Source organism: Haliotis cracherodii, unplaced genomic scaffold, assembly GCF_022045235.1.
Source record: "Haliotis cracherodii isolate W230 unplaced genomic scaffold, xgHalCrac1.p SCAF_5, whole genome shotgun sequence".
NCBI classification, from domain to species: domain Eukaryota; kingdom Metazoa; phylum Mollusca; class Gastropoda; order Lepetellida; family Haliotidae; genus Haliotis; species Haliotis cracherodii.
This window is the reverse complement of record NW_027266308.1, coordinates 27,759,367-27,779,753: the sequence shown is the minus strand read 5'-3', so window position 1 is coordinate 27,779,753 and position 20,387 is coordinate 27,759,367. Positions and strand designations below refer to the sequence as shown.

The 20,387-nt window shown below is 39.9% G+C and overlaps 1 protein-coding gene across 2 annotated transcripts; it reads right to left on the bottom strand.

Annotated features, from left to right (window-relative positions):
• Positions 1-1,412: 1,412 nt before the first annotated feature.
• On the bottom strand, positions 1,413-20,364 carry LOC139443262 (kelch domain-containing protein 2-like). 2 transcript variants are annotated; one of them, XM_071224233.1, is made up of 11 exons: positions 20,044-20,364; positions 18,211-18,329; positions 16,593-16,666; positions 12,777-12,998; positions 11,636-11,732; positions 10,871-10,954; positions 8,857-8,996; positions 8,109-8,221; positions 7,110-7,267; positions 5,425-5,477; positions 1,413-4,555 (listed from the first exon to the last, which is right to left on the bottom strand). In XM_071224233.1, exons 1-11 carry the CDS (start codon positions 20,048-20,050, stop codon positions 4,378-4,380), a joined length of 1,245 nt encoding a protein of 414 aa, XP_071080334.1. In that variant the 5' UTR covers positions 20,051-20,364; the 3' UTR covers positions 1,413-4,377. The 2 variants fall into 2 exon arrangements, with proteins under 2 accessions (XP_071080334.1, XP_071080335.1); XM_071224234.1 differs by having other exon boundaries at positions 7,116-7,267.
• Positions 20,365-20,387: the final 23 nt, after the last annotated feature.

The following is a 20,387-nucleotide window of genomic DNA, read 5'->3' as shown; positions in this document are numbered from 1 at the left end:
TTGAAAGTTTGAAAAAAATAAGCAACAGTTATTTGTGCATAAAAATGGGAGGGGGATTGGCTGGTTAATATATAAAACACCCACTTTTATGCAACCCCAGGTATTGCACAAATAGGAGATTTTAAGGTATAGACAATCTGATGAGGTCACTAGAGGTTCTTAAGGTCAGGTATTAACTGCAACCATGACTAGCCATTGTTAACTTGTGATCTTTACTACTGGAGAGTATTTTTAAAAGGTTACAATTTTTCGTGTTTGCTTGGTGTTTGACTGGTAAATAATTGAGTCTAGGAGAGACAAACCAGGAATAAATTTATCGGCAAAGTTCACGTCCTCTGTGTACAACACACAATCAACCAAGTCACCGAGGCTGACCACCTAATCATTTCCATTGCCTCTTGCTACATGCTATTTACCGGAGTGCCAGTTCAAATCCTCATGGGGTTTGTCTGGCTGCCGATCAGAGTTCTTAATACACCGGTAGAGGACAAATCTTAGTTATCAACTAGACCCAAACCTTAGTCCTGAACTAGGCCCTCTTCCACAAAGACTCAAGTATGGGAGTTAAGATCATCTTAGCACTATAAATGATCTCTAGGTGTAACAGGGGGCACGGGTGGCCCAGTCGTCTAAGGCGCCGCGATTCGCTGTGCAGAGTTGCGCTCCTTGGGCACGCCGGAAACCTATGATTGTGGGTTCGAATCCCGGTTTGCCCTGATTATGTTTCTAGGTTTGTCAGCACCATACCCGTGCTCGTGGGTTTCATCGAAGTGGTAAACATCTGAGACTTACATCACTTCGGGCTTTCCGCCCACATTAAGCTGACACGCTGTGATATAACTGGAATTCTGTTTAAAGCGGCAATAAACCCACCTCACTCACTCACTCACACAACATGGTCGCATAGAATCAGCTGTGTTATACCCAGGACCTACTTGTCTACTGACAGTATAACACACAAACACACTCAATTCATCAGGAACTACAGTATTCTCATTTTCTGGGATAATGCCCTAAAGGCCCATTTGATATTTACCGATTTTTGGCCCAAATTTAGGTAAAAGATTCAGACCAAATTCCAAATATGTTTTCTATTCCATAGTTGCTTGCCAGTAAATATGTTCTAAATATCTGCAACTGTAAACACGATTTTAATGATCAGTGAATTAGAAAGGTCCAGTTTTATGACATTCAGCCCGTCTGCCTGAAGTCAGCTGACTGTAAGAATGATAGAGTTATCCCCCTTACATTCCTGACACAAATTATTTCCATCAGTGTGTGATAATGTTGAACATAATCTTTTGTCAGCTCTGTTGTGCATGTCATAAAAAAACAGTATGCTTTGTTCAATATTTATTGTTTCACTACTTCCCTTTATTTTGGGGGGGATAAAAAAGAACCACATGCTTTCATATCGTTTATTGATCTTTTTATATTGTTTACAAAAAACAAAACAATTTGTACATAAAATGAGACTTGTCAAACAAACATCCACAAAGCCATTATGATCATAACTCATACAAGTTCCATCAAAATCTGTTTAACATGAATCGTATTTCCTGCTATGTGCTGACAAACACTGCATGGAAATGAATGAAATGTTGTACAGCATTAGGAGAATTAACTTATCTATGAAATCCAATGTAATACATTTGCTCAATACCTTCTAGATAACCAGTGTTAGGAATTAACATGAAGGCTTAGTCAGTTAAGCTGTGAGACACAATCACTGGTAGACCAACACTTATTCCCCAAAATACAGTAATGTTATTTAAAATCATATATGTAAAAAACAAATAAACAACCCAAATCCAAATGGCAATGTGTAAACAATGCTTAATCTGGACTTGCCAAATTATTCTAGACTTGGCTTGGATTCTTTTTTAATTTATTCACTAGGGTCTGTGAGTCGAAATAATTCACCAGCTGTACTTCACGCGACATGAGCCATCTGTTCTTGTAACTTGTAATTGCAATACAGTGTGGTGTTCATCACAAACTCTGCATATCACACCTGGAAACAATAACTTAGGTATTGTTGTTACCGAATACGTAATCTGTTTTTGTGTGCGTGTTTTTGTTTGATTGATTCAGTTCACAGGGCTTGAATATGGCCTTATACATTCACAAGGCCCAAAGTAATGTGATTATTCTTTTTACACATAATACCCTGTGCACACTGCTCTCATGGTATCCCCGAGAAAAAGAGATACATCTAGCAATACAACCAGCAATACATGTATCGCCATATCCTTATTGCAATACATGAATCACTGTATACCTACAGCAATACACGAATCACCAGCTATGATACAAATAGCCATATTTGATGACCATATAGGATATGGATAATAATTCTAGATCAACTAAGCCACTGCAAACAAAATCATAGCCATGAAAAAAGAGTAAGTGAGTGAGTTTGGTTTAACGCCGCTTTGAACAGTATTCCAGTTATATCACAGTGTGTCAGCTTAATGTGGGAGGAAAGCCCTAAGTGATGCAGGTCTCAGACATTTACCACTTCAGTGAAACCCACGAGCACTGGTATGATGCTGACAATCCTTGAAACATAATCGGGGCGAACTGGGATTCGAACCCACAATCATAGGTTTCTGGCGTGCCCAAGGGATTCAACTCTGCACATCGAATTGCGGCGCCTTAGACGACAGGGCCATCCGTGCCCCCCATGACAAAAGAATGATATATGTCAAAATAATATATATTATTATAGCTCATTGTTGAATAGTGACAGTAGTGGGTTACTTTCCTTTGACGAACACTAAACCTGTCACTGTCGTTCATTTCCTACTGAACGCTGGTATGAAATTCGCTCTCATGATCCACTATCTTCGAATTGCGGCGCCTTAGACGACAGGGCCACCCGTGCCCCCCATGACAAAAGAATGATATATGTCAAAATAACATATATTATTATAGCTCATTGTTGAATAGTGACAGTAGTGGGTTACTTCCCTTTGACGAACACTAAACCTGTCACAGTCGTTCATTTCCTACTGAACGCTGGTATGAAATTTGCTCTCATGATCCACTATCTTCATAAGCTGATGTCGACACATACAACTTCAAACCCTAATAAAATGGACACCAAAGCATTACGTCTCTTATACACAGATTTCTCCCGACAAAAGATGTTGATAATTTCTTCAATGAATCCAAATCTAGGAAAGTCATAGCTCCTATTGTACAAATGAATTCTCTAATTGACAGTTCAAAATGAGTCCATCAAAATGCTTTTGAGTACTTTCCTACTAGATTTAACTTTGTTTGTTTGTTGTTTAATGCTGCACTCAGCAATATTCCAGTTTTATGACATCAGTCTGTAAATAATCGAGTCTGGATCTTACAATCCGGTGATTGACATTATGAGCATCGATCCACACAATTGTCTCCTTTGAGATGAGGATGGACGGACGAATTTCATTCCTATATCCCCCGCCCCACTTCGTGGCGTGGGATACTGATGGCAGCCATGTTTAAAATTGCATCAGAATTCTGAAAGGAGATCTTAGAGACACTTTCTGTCAAGTGAGTAACCTATGGATGTCTGCCAATTCAATTTTAACATACACAAACGTAATTTAGTTACCAGTCACCATTATAATGTACAGACAATGTCTATGTCACAAAGGGCACAACTTGCATGGCCGATATTGAACAAAATGGACATCAGACCGTCAAGTATAGTCCCTTTGTAAAGTCATCCCATTTCCAAATATTCTTCTCAAGTCAGTATCAGCCACGTACCACCAAGATATCTCAGTGCTAGGAAGATCGTAAGTCGATGTTAAAGTATGAGAGTTACGATCACCCTTACGCTACGATTGCTTTGGGGAATGGGCCCCTGGACAACGACTGTATTCGACGTAATAACCGCCCCGCTCTAATAAGCGCCCACGGCGATATTTGCTAATATATTGGCTAGAGAACAATCTCAATTAGCACCCCTCTGATCAATGTACACAAGACTTATTTATTCGTGTATAATAGGCATTTGTGTGTTATATGCACCCTTAATTATGGGCAATTAAATCCTGGAAACATATATATGTCGTATATAAACATTTCAGGTTGTCAGCATAAACCATGAAATTTACAAACTTTCAACTCTTTTTTTTCCACCAAAATAATATTCCAATAAGAGCCCCCTATTTCTAATTTTGAGAGCGCCCTGGGCGCGTATTACATCAAGTACGGTATTCCATTCAATCACAATCATTGTGCACTCGGATCACATGTTACACATTGGATATTATCGCTAAAAGCAGTTACACAACTGAATAAATTACAATCTAAAAATCACAATCTGTGCCACACATAGTTCGGAAGGGCTATCTATGGTCATGACCTCATCCAGGGTCATGTGACCTCACAGGTGGAAGCCTGTTCCTTATTGTTGTGTTGCGGCTGGTTGACGGTTTGAACAGTTCGTGAACACTTTAACTTGGTGTCCAGCCACTTCTTGAGGATAGAAGGGAGGTAAGGCCAAGATGGCTGAGTTTCAATACGATAATTGAACACTGTCTCCAGACACAACCTGAAAAAAATATATTTAAGAAAGATTATAAATACCATATTTTCTTCAGTATATTGCGAACCCCAGTATAATGCGCTACCCCCTCTAGCGGATTCAGTGTTAAAAAAAACAACATTTTTGAATATTATGCGCAGAAAAAAATTACACCGTAACACTTCAGTGAATTTTGGTTAACGAACGGGTGATAAGAAACTTAGTCAGTTTAAAATTTTAGATAAAAAAATCACCAGACATGTTGATTTACCATTTAAATTGTATTTATTTTCAGCTGGGCATTGTTTCACATGCAGGGATTAAGATTACTTTGAGTTATTTTCTCCTCATTCTGCACCTGCTTAAATTTGTATTGCCCATGACTGACAGTATTTACAACTATGATGCAGTAGAGATGAGGTGAGGTGAGGTGAAATGGGGTTTAACGGCCCGTCAAGATAGCTTATGTAGCGACATGCATTTTGAAAAAAGATAGCCAATTAATGGCCATTAATGAGTTCCAAAATGGACGCTGTCAAAAATCAAAATATACCAAAAACACATGATATGGTAAACCATCATATCACATACTTGCTGCATATCGAATTTCAGTATGATACACACAGAATTGGTTGAGTTTTGGACCAAACTGATATTTTCACTGTGGCAACCATGGTGCCCATGTTGAAATTCCAATAAAAATTCTGTGACGGGCTTTTAGAGACACAATTGTTGGGATAACTTTTAGAAAGCTCCATATGCTAAATAAATCTACCCAAAACCTGCACTGATAAATAACAGCTGCTCAATCAAAGAAAACATGCGTAAATGTCTCACCAAATACTGACTAATATTATAGAAACTGAAATGAAACATATAAGTGCTGCAAGCCTTACCTTAGGAGAGATTTGGGCTGTAATCTAAATGCTAGAATTTTGTTCGAATGTTCCTGAAAGAAAAACAAAAAACATTGAATAAAATGGAAGTGCAAGCAAGTTAGGTATTATACAATCCTTTAGAACAACCTGTAATGTGATCAAGCCTAGATCAGTCGAACCAGTGGTCAATAGCGTGAGCTACAATCCACCTCGATATGGTATAATCTCATACTGACAAGTCACTTGGAAGAGGGCCTCTGGTCACCTTCAGTGAGTGAACATTGTATAGTGTCGGTCGCACTCTTCAATATTCAATTTGTATCTCGGCTGCCTGTACCTAATGAAATCTGGACCAGAAACAACAGTGATTGAAAGAATGAGCAACAATCGATACCATTGGGGCATGGTGATATGAAATCTGCCATGTCTGGCAACCTGACTGGCCACCTGATCCCAAGTTTAGTTTGTTCTTTTGATAAGCATGAGGTACTAGGGTCCTTTTCTGACCTGGATCTCCACAGAGAGACAAGCATGGGGTACTGGGGTCCTTTTCTGACCTGGATCTCCACAGAGAGACAAGCATGAGGTACTAGGGTCCTATTCTGACCTGGATCTCCACAGAGAGACAAGCATGGGGTACTGGGGTCCAATTCTGACCTGGATCTCCACAGAGAGACAAGCATGGGGTACTGGGGTCCAATTCTGACCTGGATCTCCACAGAGAGACAAGCATGGGGTACTGGGGTCCAATTCTGACCTGGATCTCCACAGAGAGACAAGCATGGGGTACTGGGGTCCAATTCTGACCTGGATCTCCACAGAGAGACAAGCATGGGGTACTGGGGTCCAATTCTGACCTGGATCTCCACAGAGAGACAAGCATGGGGTATTAGGGACCTATTCTGACCTGGATATCCACAGAGAGACAAGCATGGGGTACTGGGGTCCAATTCTGACCTGGATCTCCACAGAGAGACAAGCATGGGGTTACTGGGGTCCTTTTCTGACCTGGATCTCCACAGAGAGACAAGCATGGGGTACTGGGGTCCTATTCTGACCTGGATCTCCACAGAGAGACAAGCATGGGGTATTAGGGACCTATTCTGACCCAGAAACCCCACAAGGAGACAAGCATGAGATTAGGCGACCAATTCTGATCCAGATTCCCTACAAGGAGACAAGCATGAGATTAGGCGACCAATTCTGATCCAGATTCCCTACAAGGAGACAAGCATGAGATTAGGCGACCAATTCTGATCCAGATTCCCTACAAGGAGACAAGCATGAGATTAGGCGACCAATTCTGATCCAGATTCCCTACAAGGAGACAAGCATGAGATTAGGCGACCAATTCTGATCAGATTCCCTACAAGGAGACAAGCATGAGATTAGGCGACCAATTCTGATCCAGATTCCCTACAAGGAGACAAGCACGAGATTAGGCAACCAATTCTGATCCAGATTCCCTACAAGGAGACAAGCATGAGATTAGGTGACCAATTCTGATCCAGATTCCCTACAAGGAGACAAGCATGAGATTAGGCGACCAATTCTGATCCAGATTCCCTACAAGGTTACAAGCATGGCATACTGGTTGACCTTTACTGACCCAGAATCCCCACAAGGAAACAAGTATTGGGTACTGGGGACCTATGTCACCCGTATCCAAAAATGTCAGCCTCAAATACAAAAGATAAACATACATTAACCTGATGGCTGAGGATGTCGTCACAACAGCCGCCAAAGATGAGGATGTCATTGCCCGAGGACAGCGCTGTTGTGTGCCAGAGGCGAGGGTTGTTCTGTGGGATGACGAGCTGTGTCCACTGACACACATCAACATCCAGTACCCACGCATCACCTGTCAACAGTGAGTGTGTCAGTGCCAGGAGTTTGCAACTAAACTACTGATAGAAACAAGTCAAACATTAACTTTTGTTTGTGCAAAACATTCTAATCAGCGTTCCTGCTGGCTCTAATTTATAAGGTACTTTATTTGCCGGTCAACAGGGACTGGCAGTAACATGAATTAGTGATCTGAGCCCAATATTACCAGTAAAAAGAACCTGGTAATTACCGGTAAATGGGAACTCTGCTAATATTCAGCATGAGACAGCATAATCAATAATCAATCCTGGACCAGACAATCCAGTCAAGACGATCTGATCGATAATAAAGATCTATATTGGGATAAAACGGGTCTTACATCGCGAAGTGAATCAAATCACGTGAGCACCTTGATTAAAAACATGAAAAGATTAGGTAAATATCTGTTGACAATGAATTGGCGGTGCACATGCTTTGCAAATCCTGCAATCGACCGAAATCTGCATAACAGTTTACGAACCGGATTTTGATTTCGTTGTGCGATTTTGATTGGACAATGATTTTTGTAGTCAGTTAACTCCTTTGCCTCGCAAGATGCATTTAACTGGCTAAGCCACCAATTGCGTTAACATGTATGCATCCATAAACAGACTGCTGTTTTCAGATTGGCTGATAAAAGAATAGGTGGAGCTTGTGTTGCATTATTGCGCTGAATGGTGTCGCTGATTTCATACTGTTGTAAACAGCTTGTTTGTTAAGCAGTCCGTGAAGTTCGCATTTTTGACATATTTAGTGCGCACATAATTTCTTTACATTTATACCTCCAAAAACACTAAAAGTACTGATGTCAATTCTTAAATACAGATATTACTAACTGAGAGGTTTCTGATCCTGGGTGTACCCCCCGTACAGGAAGACGTGGTTGTGTGAGACTGGGGTCAGTGTGTGCCATGATCGGCCACACGGGATCACCGTTGAACACGTCAGTCTGGAAGAAAAATATAATATTTTCAACAGTGTTACAGCACCACATGATTGTAGCTCAGTAGATCAAAGCAAAAGGGAATCAACGTGAGAATGTCAAAGCAGGTGTGCAAGTCGGGGTCCAATATAACTGCCAGCAAGCCTGCCCGTGGCTAGTCACTTTTCTGTTGGGCTACAAGAAATTTTCCTCCACCTGCCTGACTGTCTGGCAGATAATGTTAAGACTACATATGTTTTATCATTACTCCTTGTAGATTCTCAAGTAATTGTTTACATTATTTCAACTGAAACAAAACACAATTTGTCTCTTAGGTTTTGTGATTTTTAGATATCTATATTGTCTGATGGCGGGCAGGTAACCTTGAAAAACATTTATGGGTCACCTGCCCGACTGTCTTGTTGGGTTTTATAATTATTTCAAACACTATTTCTATAGCGCGTTGAAGAACGGGGTAGATGACAGTCAGTATCTGGTGACTATTGCACTGACAACTACCTCACAACGCCTCATTGAGGAAAGAACATGATTTAGAAGCATCATCATGTACAGCTATTTAAGTCTTCTATGCATGGCACACACATTCAATCTTCTGAAAGAAAGAAATGGTATTCCTTCTACTTTTACACTTCAACACTTACTCTCCACTCCAGGTCAAGGTCGAAAGGTCAAGACAGTGAAGGTCGTTCATCCTCGCAGTCAGATGTCGTCCTCCAAATAAGTACACCTTATCTCCTAGTTGCGCCACCCCATGTGCAGCCCGAGGCAGGGGTACCGGGCCCTATGTATTGAAACAGTCAAGAGTTACATTTCCCTTCCTATATCTCACATCCCAATAACAATGTATAAGAATATGTCACTTCAAAATAATCAATGAGGTAATGATTACAGTAAACTATGGTTATAACGAACACGCTTATAACAAACTGACCGATAAAACGAACTTACTTGTTAGCCCCGGCCATGTGTTGCATATATGCTTATAACGAACTACGTTTATTATGAACTAAAATGGGTGGTCCCTTTGAGTTCATTATAACCGTAGTTTACTGTAATTGATTCAAGATGACATATCAACAATTGAAATTCCCTTAAAACACAAAACCAAAAGTAGACCAGAAATCGAAGACACCACAGGCAATCAAAATGAAGACGAAAAAATGTCAATTTCAAATTGTTGACTTTTAAGTTTTGGTACTGCCACCTTCAATGTCTAAAATAAATAAATATTTGTTCTTGAACAAGTGAAGATATTTAAATATAAACAAAAGAAAGTGACATGGAGACAACTGGCATATGGACATTTACACAATTTCATATTGCGTGAGTATGGTTTTATGCCGCTTTCAGCAATATTCCAGCAATATCATGGCGGGGGACACCACAAATGGGCTTCACACATTGCATCTGGTAAATCAAACCTGAGTCTTTGGTGTGACGACTGAACACTTTAACCACTAGGCTACTCCACCGCCCCCACAATTTTATAATGAGTGAGTATGGTTTTACACAGCTATTAGCAAAATTCCAGCAATAAAATGGAGGGAGACACCACAAATGGGCTTCAAACATTGCATCTGGGAAATTGAACCCAGGTCTTTGGTGTGACGAGCAAACACTTTAACCACTAGGCAATTTTTTAAACTTTTGATATGACATTCTTCGTTATCATAACCAAATTTGAAAAATATTGTTAGGACACTTGGGGAGATATCTGCCAATGTCCTAGGAAATGAACCGATCAGAAACACTGAAAGAATTGTACTTAATGACAGAGAGTGAGAAAATGGATTGAACAAGGCATCATTTTCACTGTTATTTCTTCAGTGTATCTGCAGACCAATCGTAGTCACGTCATTATCAATGACTGGAGTCCCCACAAACAACCTTCACCTTGCTTCATCTGATGAAGGAGGATGAAGTCACTGAGAGAATGTTTTGTGGATGAAGATGTTGAAATCAATATATCATGTTTCCCCATATATCTTATAACTTCTTAAAGCATACATCAAAGATCTGCTGATAAGTGCTCATTAGTTGACCATCAGGATTGTGGAGTGGGTTTTTATTTAGATATATTCCAGCCACATTATGGTAGGGGATTCCAAAAAATAATTCAGAACATTCTACCATTTCAGTAATTTCAAAATATTACTAGATGAGCAGGTATTTATATATCATGATATATGGACATACCTAGGAGTGTCAGGATAAATCGAAATTGGTATTGCTATTGGTTGTTAAATCAGTTTCTGATCAATTATATCAATTTCAGTTAGGAATATCGATAGTTTCGATTGCATTTACCATATAAAAAAAATACATGCAATGCTGTTCAAATTTGCTTTTCTTTTGATCTTGAGTGGTAGTAATTTACACATGGTAATGTGGAAGTTTCTTTTTCTTCAATTATTAGGGTTAAGAAAAAACAAATCAGGCATATTTTTATTTGTTGTTATGGTTATCACATTCAAAGGAAACTTCAGTTCCAAGGTTTAATTCGACTCTAAAATCCATCTAAATGAATACACTGAACACTATCAATATTTATCGCAATAGTTGCTTGCCATATCAATAGTTATCGCAATAGTTTCTTTCAGTATCAATAGTTATCGCAATAGTGATTTCCAGACCAATAGTCACCCCTAGACATACCCTGCACTTGGGATTTGACCACTCATCATTGCTGGAGTCCAGCACCAACAATTGATTGTTCCAACCTCGATCTGGGAAGAACCGCTACAAACAGAAGTAAGAATAGATCTAAACACGTTGATACATAATTCTTGAAGGAGTGAGTGAGTGAATGCTGTGTATCGCTGCAGTAAGCACTATTCCAGCTATAAGACAGCTGCAGGAGTCAATTATAGACCAGAAAATCCAGTGGTTGATATTATGCGAACCATTCTATGTGGTCAAGGTCCGATGACAAGCAAACAACCAAGTAACCAAGCCTAACCATTTAGTTATATTTGAGTCAGTATTGAAATTAAAAAGTTTTTACTCTTAACTACCATGTGCATCTGTCACAACCAGTACAGAATACTCTACCCGTGAAGATCCGGGTAGAATGGGTCTTCAGGAACCCATGCTTGCCATAAAAGGCCACTGTGTTTGTCGTATGAGGTGAATAATGGGATTGGGTGGTCAGGCTCACTGACTTGGTTGATGAACAAACAAACAAACAAACAAACAAACAAACAAACAAGCAAACAAGCAAACAAACAAAATACTCAAATACACTCTTCCATGCTAGTCTCTACCAAAGATCTCATTTGTATTCTCAAACTCATGTAACTGTAATTAATTATGAATGAAAGATGACTGTATGTACTTCTGCAACACGTTGCATACTGCACATGGCAGCTACTTAACTGTACAGTACATGCATGTGTCATCCTCAGTGACTTAAAGACATACCGGTACATTGAAGTCCCCCGAAGTGTCCGCCACAAAGTCTCCATTCTCACACAGGTATTCCTGTATGGGGACACCAAATCCTCCAAAACAGTAGATCCTGTAGCAAACAGTGCATTCTTTAATAACCTGGTCTCAATCACTTAGAAAAAGATTATTTTGCATAAAATTAACAGAAGACTTTGTCATGTTTGTAACAAGTTCTTCATGAGAAAAAAGTCCGATTTAAAGATCAAACTATGGATACTGATGCAAAGCTCCTCAATAATGGATGGTACACAGTTGGAAATAATGAAAAAAGCAGATGCAGCTTATGAAATACCAAGCTGATGTAGCTGAATCATCTTCCTGAGGCAAGGGAGTTAACTGACTAAAAAAGTCCAGTTTCCACCCTTGCTAAATAGGGTGGAAATATGGAGTCATATTTTGGCTGGACTAACAAGTCAATGCATAGTCCAATCAAAATCGCGTAACGAAATTGACATCTGGTTCTTAAACTGCCTTTCAGATTTTGGTCGATTGCAGGATTTGCAAATCATGTGTACTGCCAACTAAGCGTCAACAAGAATTTTCTAAATCTTTTCATGTGTTTAATCAAAATGCTCATGTGATCTGATTATCACAATATAGACTTTGATTATCGATCAGATCATCTTGACTTGACACCACCATTTTGTTTGAAGCAAATATGAGAGGTGATATGAGAGGTGGAATCTGATTGGTCAGTAGGAGGGACATAGAAGGGTTATAACTTGTAACAGTCACTGGTGGCGCTATGATCGAGCTCAGAAATTCCAACCTAGTTCGGTAAAGGTGGGAACTGGACTTTTACAGTCAGTTAAGTCCCTCGCCTCGGGAAGATGACAAGAATAAGTACATGTATGTGTGGCAATACACCTTGAACAGAAAGTCAACTAAAAAATTGCAAAAACAGAGTTTAAATAAAACCCAACTCTTTAAACATCCTTTGCTTGTAAGTTTATAAAATTGTTATGCTGAGACATGTTTTTAATTAAATTAACCTCATATCTATGTTTGACAGTTCTAATCTTTTTACAAGTATACTTCCTTGGCCATTTTTTGCATACAGACATGGAAAATCCACATTACAAGAAATTTAATTGGTCTCGCCTAGAAAACATACCTTTTCTCATACGTCCACAAGGCAAACTTGTCTCTAGGGCTTGGGGCTCGCTCTATGGCAGGTAACTTGCTCCAGGTCATCGTCTGTAGGTTCAGCTTGTACACCTTGTTGGTGTTGCCGAAGTCAGTGTGACCAAACACCACGTAGAAGAAGCCGTCAAGGACGCAACAACAAGCCCCAGACGTCCCGGGAGGGCGGGTCCCATGGGTGGTATTGCGGATCCTGAAGAACAAGAGACACAGTGAATGAGTCATACTGAATGTGACTTTCATATCTCAGATTTCACAGCGGATCAGCTTAATGTATCTAATCTGTATCTTAATGAAGTCTAAGGGATCACAATGTTATTAAAATCAGATCTTAGTTCTCAGTACCGCTAAACAAAGATCTGAGGACATCCCATTACGGGTCACGTCAGAACGACCTTTCGCGAATTTTGACCGACCAATGAAATGACTGACAAGAAATTGACATTAGCCAATCAGAAGGCAGCTTTCTCAAGCTTTACAACACTAGTTTCAAACTGGCGACTACGCTTCGAAACATATTTGGACATATTCTCGATTACAAAAATTAAAACTGATAAGAAGAACATTCTGGAATGCCTTATAGATGGCCTAGATTGTATGGATATAATCATAAAACCCGTAACTGTCCTTCGGAATACCACGTGTTAAATATTTCGAGGTTGCATGATTAGAAAACACATTCCGACTGTCACTTTCATGATCTGGTAAGCGACGCTCTGATCGGTTGGATGAAAGGTCGTTCTGACGTGATTCTAAATGGGATGTCCTCAGATCTTTCTTTAGCGATAGCGAGAACTAAGATCTGATTTTAATGAGATTGAAGGGATCAGTTCTTACATTTACCAGTTCCATGCTGGTGAATCCAGTAAACATGGACATCACTTTGAACAGAAGGGATTCTGATTATCATCTGAACTGTCTTGAGAAATAGCATCATCCTGTGTTACTCGTCATGTATTCCTATGATTGCGTGTAGAAATGCGACAAGTTGATCCAAACTTAGAGGTAATGGAGGGGCAGGCAGTCACGACCTGTTGTGTCAGGATAAGCATGTAAGGGGAATACTCTGATTCCCCCTATTTTTTAACTTATCTCTGCACTGTAACATCAATGTAACAGTGCAATGAACATGCTGGGCAAAAGGAGATTTCCTCTGTGTCATTAGGCCAAGACAGAGGAAGTCGGCAGGGCAATATTGAAGGCATGAGAAACCCCTGGAAATAAGCACCTCTTGTAAATGGACCACACACGCAGATGTGGTTGACGTGTATGTGTAATTCTGAGCGGGACTTGAAATCAAGGGAAATCAGGAGCAGATGGAGCAACCACGTCTGACTGGGCCAATAAGGTGTACCAATGAGGACGCCAGTTTCGGAAGAACCCTTGGAACGGCATGTTGTCTAAGAATGCAAAGTCGAGATCCAGAAGACTGCAAAGACTACAAATGAGTGGGTTGCCTGTCTGTCGCTATCATGAGACGTAAGAGCTACAGGTGATTTCATCCTACTTGACGAGGCAGCACCTGTTGCGGGTAGAAGGAAAGGAAGCTGATAAGACAGCTGGTATGCAGCTACCCGTCATCCATGGCTGATACCCCTGAACCTGTGCAGGGAAAGGAGGTGCCAGACGAGGCTGTGCTGGTTGATGGACCACACACACAGCGTCAACGACACAGATGCGGTTGACTTGTTTGTGCATTTCTGAACAGGACTTGAAATAAGGGGAAATCCGGCGAGTTGGAGCAGATGGAGGAGCCACGTCTGACTGGGCCAATAAGGTGTACCAATGTGGATGCGACATGAACCCGTGGAACGACTTGTTGTTTTAGAGACTGAATGCAAAGTCAAGATCCAGAAGACTGCAAGTGAGTGGGTGCCTGTCTGTCGCTATCATGAGATGTGGGCCCCGAAGGAGTGCCTTCCACATCCGAATTGCAAACAGGACTGCTTATGAATTAGGTGAGGTGAGGTGGAATTGGGTTTAACATTGCGTCCAAGATTATTGTACTTATATAGCGCCGTGCATGTACGTGTGTGTGTTTGTGTGGCTGCTTGTACTAGTCTGGACTGATGCTGATTTATAGTGCTAGCTCACTGAGATACCATACCGCAGTTTAACATGAATATCCCACTAAGACACAGTATACTGACTCCTAGCCGACCAGTCCTTGTTTTAGCCCCTTAATGCCGAGCGCCAGACAGGGTAACAACAAGTACCATCTTTTAAGTTCTTTTGGTATGAAGTGGCCGGGGATCGAACCCCGGACCTTCCGCTCTACGGGCGGACGATCTACCACTAGACCACAGAAGCGGTGCTTATGAATTACCCCTGAACTGCAGGGAAAGGAGGTTCCAGATGAGGCTGTGCTGGTTGATGCAACGTCTGGTGACGTGGCGCTTGCAGATATGGTGCCCCATACTGCACCACCCTGTGGTAAGGCAACGTCAGAAGTCTCCAAACCAGTGAGAGTTCATGGAAGACATCAGCAGCCAAGGCGATGTTGCTGCTGATGAGGCTCGTTATTGTAGGGTATGAGTTACCAACTGATCAGTATAACCAACACAGAATAAAGTTCACTTGCGACAGAAAAGGAAGGAAATACCCTGTGTCAATAAGACATGTACACCTTCTAGGGGTGTGTGGTATAACTGCTTTACCGATATATTGCAATACAGCTGTCAGCAATACACATATCGCAATACATTCCATGTTTATCAATATTTTCTGATACAGTCACAGAAGAATTAATATATAATTATACAAGATAACTTTGATCCAGAGGATCAACATGGCACAAAGAAATTGTGTAGCATTCCCACCTATTGATGCAAGCATCCATACTGTCATAAAGCCCACATTTGTCACCACAAGAATAAATACAAATAGTAATTTCCATGTGGTACCTTCATAATCAGGAATGAGAATATGGCACCTTTCAGTTTCAGTTGTATGTATGAAACTATAAATACTATTATAACTTGCCCGTGAAGAGATCACCGGTTTAACAAACATACAGCTGTATCACACATTGTGTAATACCAAAGCACGTGCTTATGTACTGCGGCAACAAGTTACACTAACAAACATTGAAAACTCTCAACATCTCTTGGCTTATTCAACGACATTGCGTGAGGAGTTGATAGATCACTGAGAGGAGCTTATGCACACTGAAGGACTCCAGCAACCCTGTTGGTGGGCTGACATCACATAGTATTGTTTCGCAGGTGGATCTTGCAACAAAATTCCACAAATCATGTTATAGAGTAATGTTATGTGATAGTAAACTTTGTCGTGCAGGTCCCGTTCCACAAGGCGACAGTCGTAAGTTTCTGTTAAAGTATGTGATACGATAACCTAAGCGCTACGATAACTTTGTGGAAAGGAATCCTGAATTCTAAAGGTGGGCCGTGGTATGGTATTAAATTAATATGTGTCAACACATTTGTAAACACTTCAATGTGTTTTAAATTTTATTCTGTTAAACTCAATTGGATTACTTTGTGGATCATGTAGGTGTCTGCCTATTCATACACGACAGTGAAATTCTAAAAAAGTTGTAAATGTCAAGTAATAAATAAAGTACTAAACTCGCCCACGTGCAATACCAAATTTAGGAAACTCGTTAATAGTTCTGTTATCTGACTCGCTTTCGTTTGTCAAATACAAGTACTATTCACTCGTTTCATAAAATTAGTATTACGCGGGCGCGAGTTTCGTATTTATATGTACCTCATCAAAATATGAACAAGACATTAATTTTGAAATTATTATAGCTATTCAAACTTACCATTTGTCAAAGTCCACGCTGTAACACCAGAGGTCATTTGACGGAAGGTACCGATCTTCATAGGTATTTTCATCCTGTGTACATAAATTACACATCCATTCAAAATTAATTTAGAAAAGACTTCTTTTGAAAATATCCACTGAATTAATAATCAAGAGACTTAGGAACCAACCATTTGATATTCTGGAGGTAGGGGGTGGGGCTGGAAGGGGCTGTGAATTATACCATGTTGTACCAGAAAGTGTGTGAAAAAAATAGTTTACATACAATACAGACTGTCGAAAAAAAAAGAAATTATCTGCCAAATAAAATACAGTTTACAGGATGAGAAATTATTTTTGAAATATCTGCTTTTGCAGCTGTAGATGAGAGAATAACCAGTCTCCATACAGGGTCGCTGCCCCCCCTTGCCCCCAATAGCAAACAGTCAATCCTTTACTGACATGTAACTGATGTAAAAAAATTTGAAGTTTTGTCAAGTTGTCCAAGGGGTAAATAACAACAGCCAAACTGTCATGAAATGTCTATGTCCTAGAGTTTGTACAATACAATTAACAAAACATATTGAAAACAGTGACTGTCAGTGTCTCACTCAGAGCTGACTTGTTGAACATTAGGTTTCTTTTGGTATGTTTCATAACACAAATATGATGTCATCATTGTGGCCAGAGTAAAGGTAAAAGTACTTGTAATCTGATATTTAAAAACAATCAAAACATGTTGTGCATGGCTCATATACACCTTACTTAGTAGTTTATCACTTAGCTTAATATCCTGCCAGAGAAATGAAAAAATCCAACCTTATATTCTACAAAGTAATTTTCCCATATCAAATATTAGTAATATACAATGATTCAGTTATGTCCTGCTACTATAGATAGTACCGGTCCCATGGAATTCATTTGTACTGGCAAATACTAAAAGATCATAATGAGAACAACCCTCATTATACAAGCAGACATTCCAAACATAATTTTTGCTAAAATATGTTTTGGAATATCATGGTCAGGATCAATGAGGATTCACTGTGCCAAGTGTCAACTTTACAGTACTGAGACTTTAGCCACTATTCCAAAGACCAGGTCTAGTAAAATTATGTTCCATCTAGTAAGCTCATCTAATAATCCATATCATATCACGAATCTCTACTGAAAATGATGCCAAGAACCAAGTTCAGGCTAGAAGACTCAAAAGTATTGGGCACAGACTGATGTTATCTTTCAAAACATCTCATTTTCTAAGTTTACTACAGTAGTCAGATAGAATGATGTCTAGTTACAAGTCTCAGGCAACTATCCTATTTAGTTGGTTGGTTTGTTTGTTGTTTAACGCCGCACTCAGCAATATTCCAGCTTACAGCGGTCTGTAAATAATCGAGTCTGGACCAGACAATCCAGTGATTAATACCATGAGCATCGATCCACACAATTGGGATCGATGACATGCATCAACCAAGTCAGCCAGCCTGACCATCCGTTAGTCGCCTCTTACAACAAGCACAGTCGCCTCTTATGGCGAGCATGGGTTGCTGAAGACCTATTCTACCCCGGATCTTCATGGGTCCTGTCCTGTTTAAGGCATGTACTGGTGTCCTGAGTGTAATGACAGAATGTTTCACCTGATATCCTCCCCATACGAGCAGCTTCATGTCCACACAAGCCGCCACATGGCCACTGCGAGGGGGAATCTCATCTTGGGAGGGGATACGAAGCTCTTGGTCCGGGCGGCGTCTCCGAGCTGGAGGCAATCGGGTCGAAACATTATCAGAAACACCTCTAATCATATATATCGTAGACACACACCACAGTAAATTTATGCTTAAAACAACAAAGTTTGTTACTTGTCTTAAAATGGCAGAGAATCTTCAGTACTCTGTAAACAAGTTTCCGATCTTTTGCCAGTTTCTGTGTGTGTGACATTTATATAACATCTCAACAGTTATTTAAAAATATTACATCATGTATTTGATGCAAACAGTTTAAGAAGAGCATGATAGAAGTCACCTATAACTGAATGCTTGTTACAAGATATGATGCTCCCACACAATAAGCAGACAACTGAAATATGTGCCTTTTACAGACTAGGATGTTGTTATTGTCAGAACATGTGTGTCTATTGTAACAAATCAAAAGGTTTGAGAAGGGATAGGATGGGTTATGATGAAATATGTGGTTTAGCCGTGTGTTGATAAATAGTTAAAAATAAACAACTCATAACCAGTGATATCACTAATGTAGACTCACAAGTATGTTAACCTTTGATACTGGTAACAGGAAGAGCTTTTTTCACACATGTGTATGACATATAGAAAAATGTTTAAACATAATCTTGTGAACAAACCAACCCTACTTAACACCTCTGTTATGTGCTACAACAATATGAACATGATACGGTGTGAGTGAGTAGGGTTTAACACCGCTTTTAACAGTATTCCAGTAATATTGTGGCGTGTCAGCTTAATGTGGGAGGAAAGCCCGAAGTGATGCAGGTCTCAGACGTTTACTACTTCGGTGAAACCCATGAGCACGGGTATGGTGCTGACAAACCTAGAAACATAATCGGGGCGAGCCGTGATGTATGTTTGTGTGTGTGTGTGTGTGTGTGTGTGTATGTATGGATGCATGCATGTAGAGAGGAAGAGAGAGTGAGTGGATATTGTTTCAGCCGTTTTTAGCAATATTCAAACAATATCACCCATGATCAAAAATGGGTACCTAACCCTTTTTAAGGGATGCTTGATTGGAAAAGGGATCCAAGGATTAAGGATATAGTTGAGGGTAACGACTGTAATGCTGATACAACTAACCCTAATGACTGAAGTAGCATGCAAGCAAGTGCCACAGCCTGCAGCTGGAGTCATATCAGCTGAACCCAGTCAAATAAAATCTTGCCAAATGTGCAAATATTGCAACTAAAAGATCCCTTCTTCATGGACCCCTGAAAGGCTATCAACTGAAAAACTAGAAAATGTTCAGCTACAATTTCCAAGATGTTTGACAGAAACATGTGTGCTGTTTCCCAAAACAAAATTTGAAAAGTGGGAAAACTGTATATTTAAAAGTAACAATGAATACATTCTAATGTCTAAATTCAATATCATTTAATTATTCAACATTATATGATAATTAGCTCTTTGAAAGGCATTTAGAAGTGATACACACAAGGAAGAGAATATATGGATGTCAGTTAACTTCTATATTCTCTTCCTTATATGATAATTAGTTTGAAAATATTGAAAAACATAAGATAACAGAAATAGAGTCACGTTTCATAAAAACTTTCCCCAACCCATATTATTCCCGACAAATGCCTGGTGTGCTGGAGTAAACCTTGTTAAACCTATTTAAAAACTGTAGACATGGTGTGGAGATGAAAATGATGAATCATTATTCATGGTCGTGATTATGACAATACTACCACGAATTTGTCTTGCTAATCTTGGAATGTATACCTTGCATGATATAGAGCACGACTTTCTGTTGTTTTGTTTTTTTCCAGTAAGGCTGTCAGCGAGACAAAAGCTGATTCATTCAAGCAATCCCACTGTCATTCACTGACGTTGAAAAACACAATCACTGAATCAGTATTTGTGGCCAAGTCTGTATCCAGCTGTGTGGTCGCGTGACTCGCTGCATGTGGTGGACGTTGCGGACAACCACATTTTTATGCTATTCTTCTCGAAGTAGACGGCAATATATCTTCATGGCTCTGAGCAGAGAAACATTAGAGCCAAACAAACAGCTAATACATTTTCTTGATGAACACGACTCCAGTGTACATGAGAGTTACCTGCCC

What these genes read in the sequence shown, in the direction of transcription:
- LOC139443262 (XM_071224233.1), bottom strand. An exon ending in TCGTATGGGGAGGATATCAG is followed by an intron (nt 16,667 to 18,210) that starts GTGAAACATTCT and finishes TTATGTACACAG; the next exon opens with GATGAAAATACCTATGAAGA. An exon ending in CAGCCCAAATCTCTCCTAAG is followed by an intron (nt 4,556 to 5,424) that starts GTAAGGCTTGCA and finishes TATTTTTTTCAG; the next exon opens with GTTGTGTCTGGAGACAGTGT.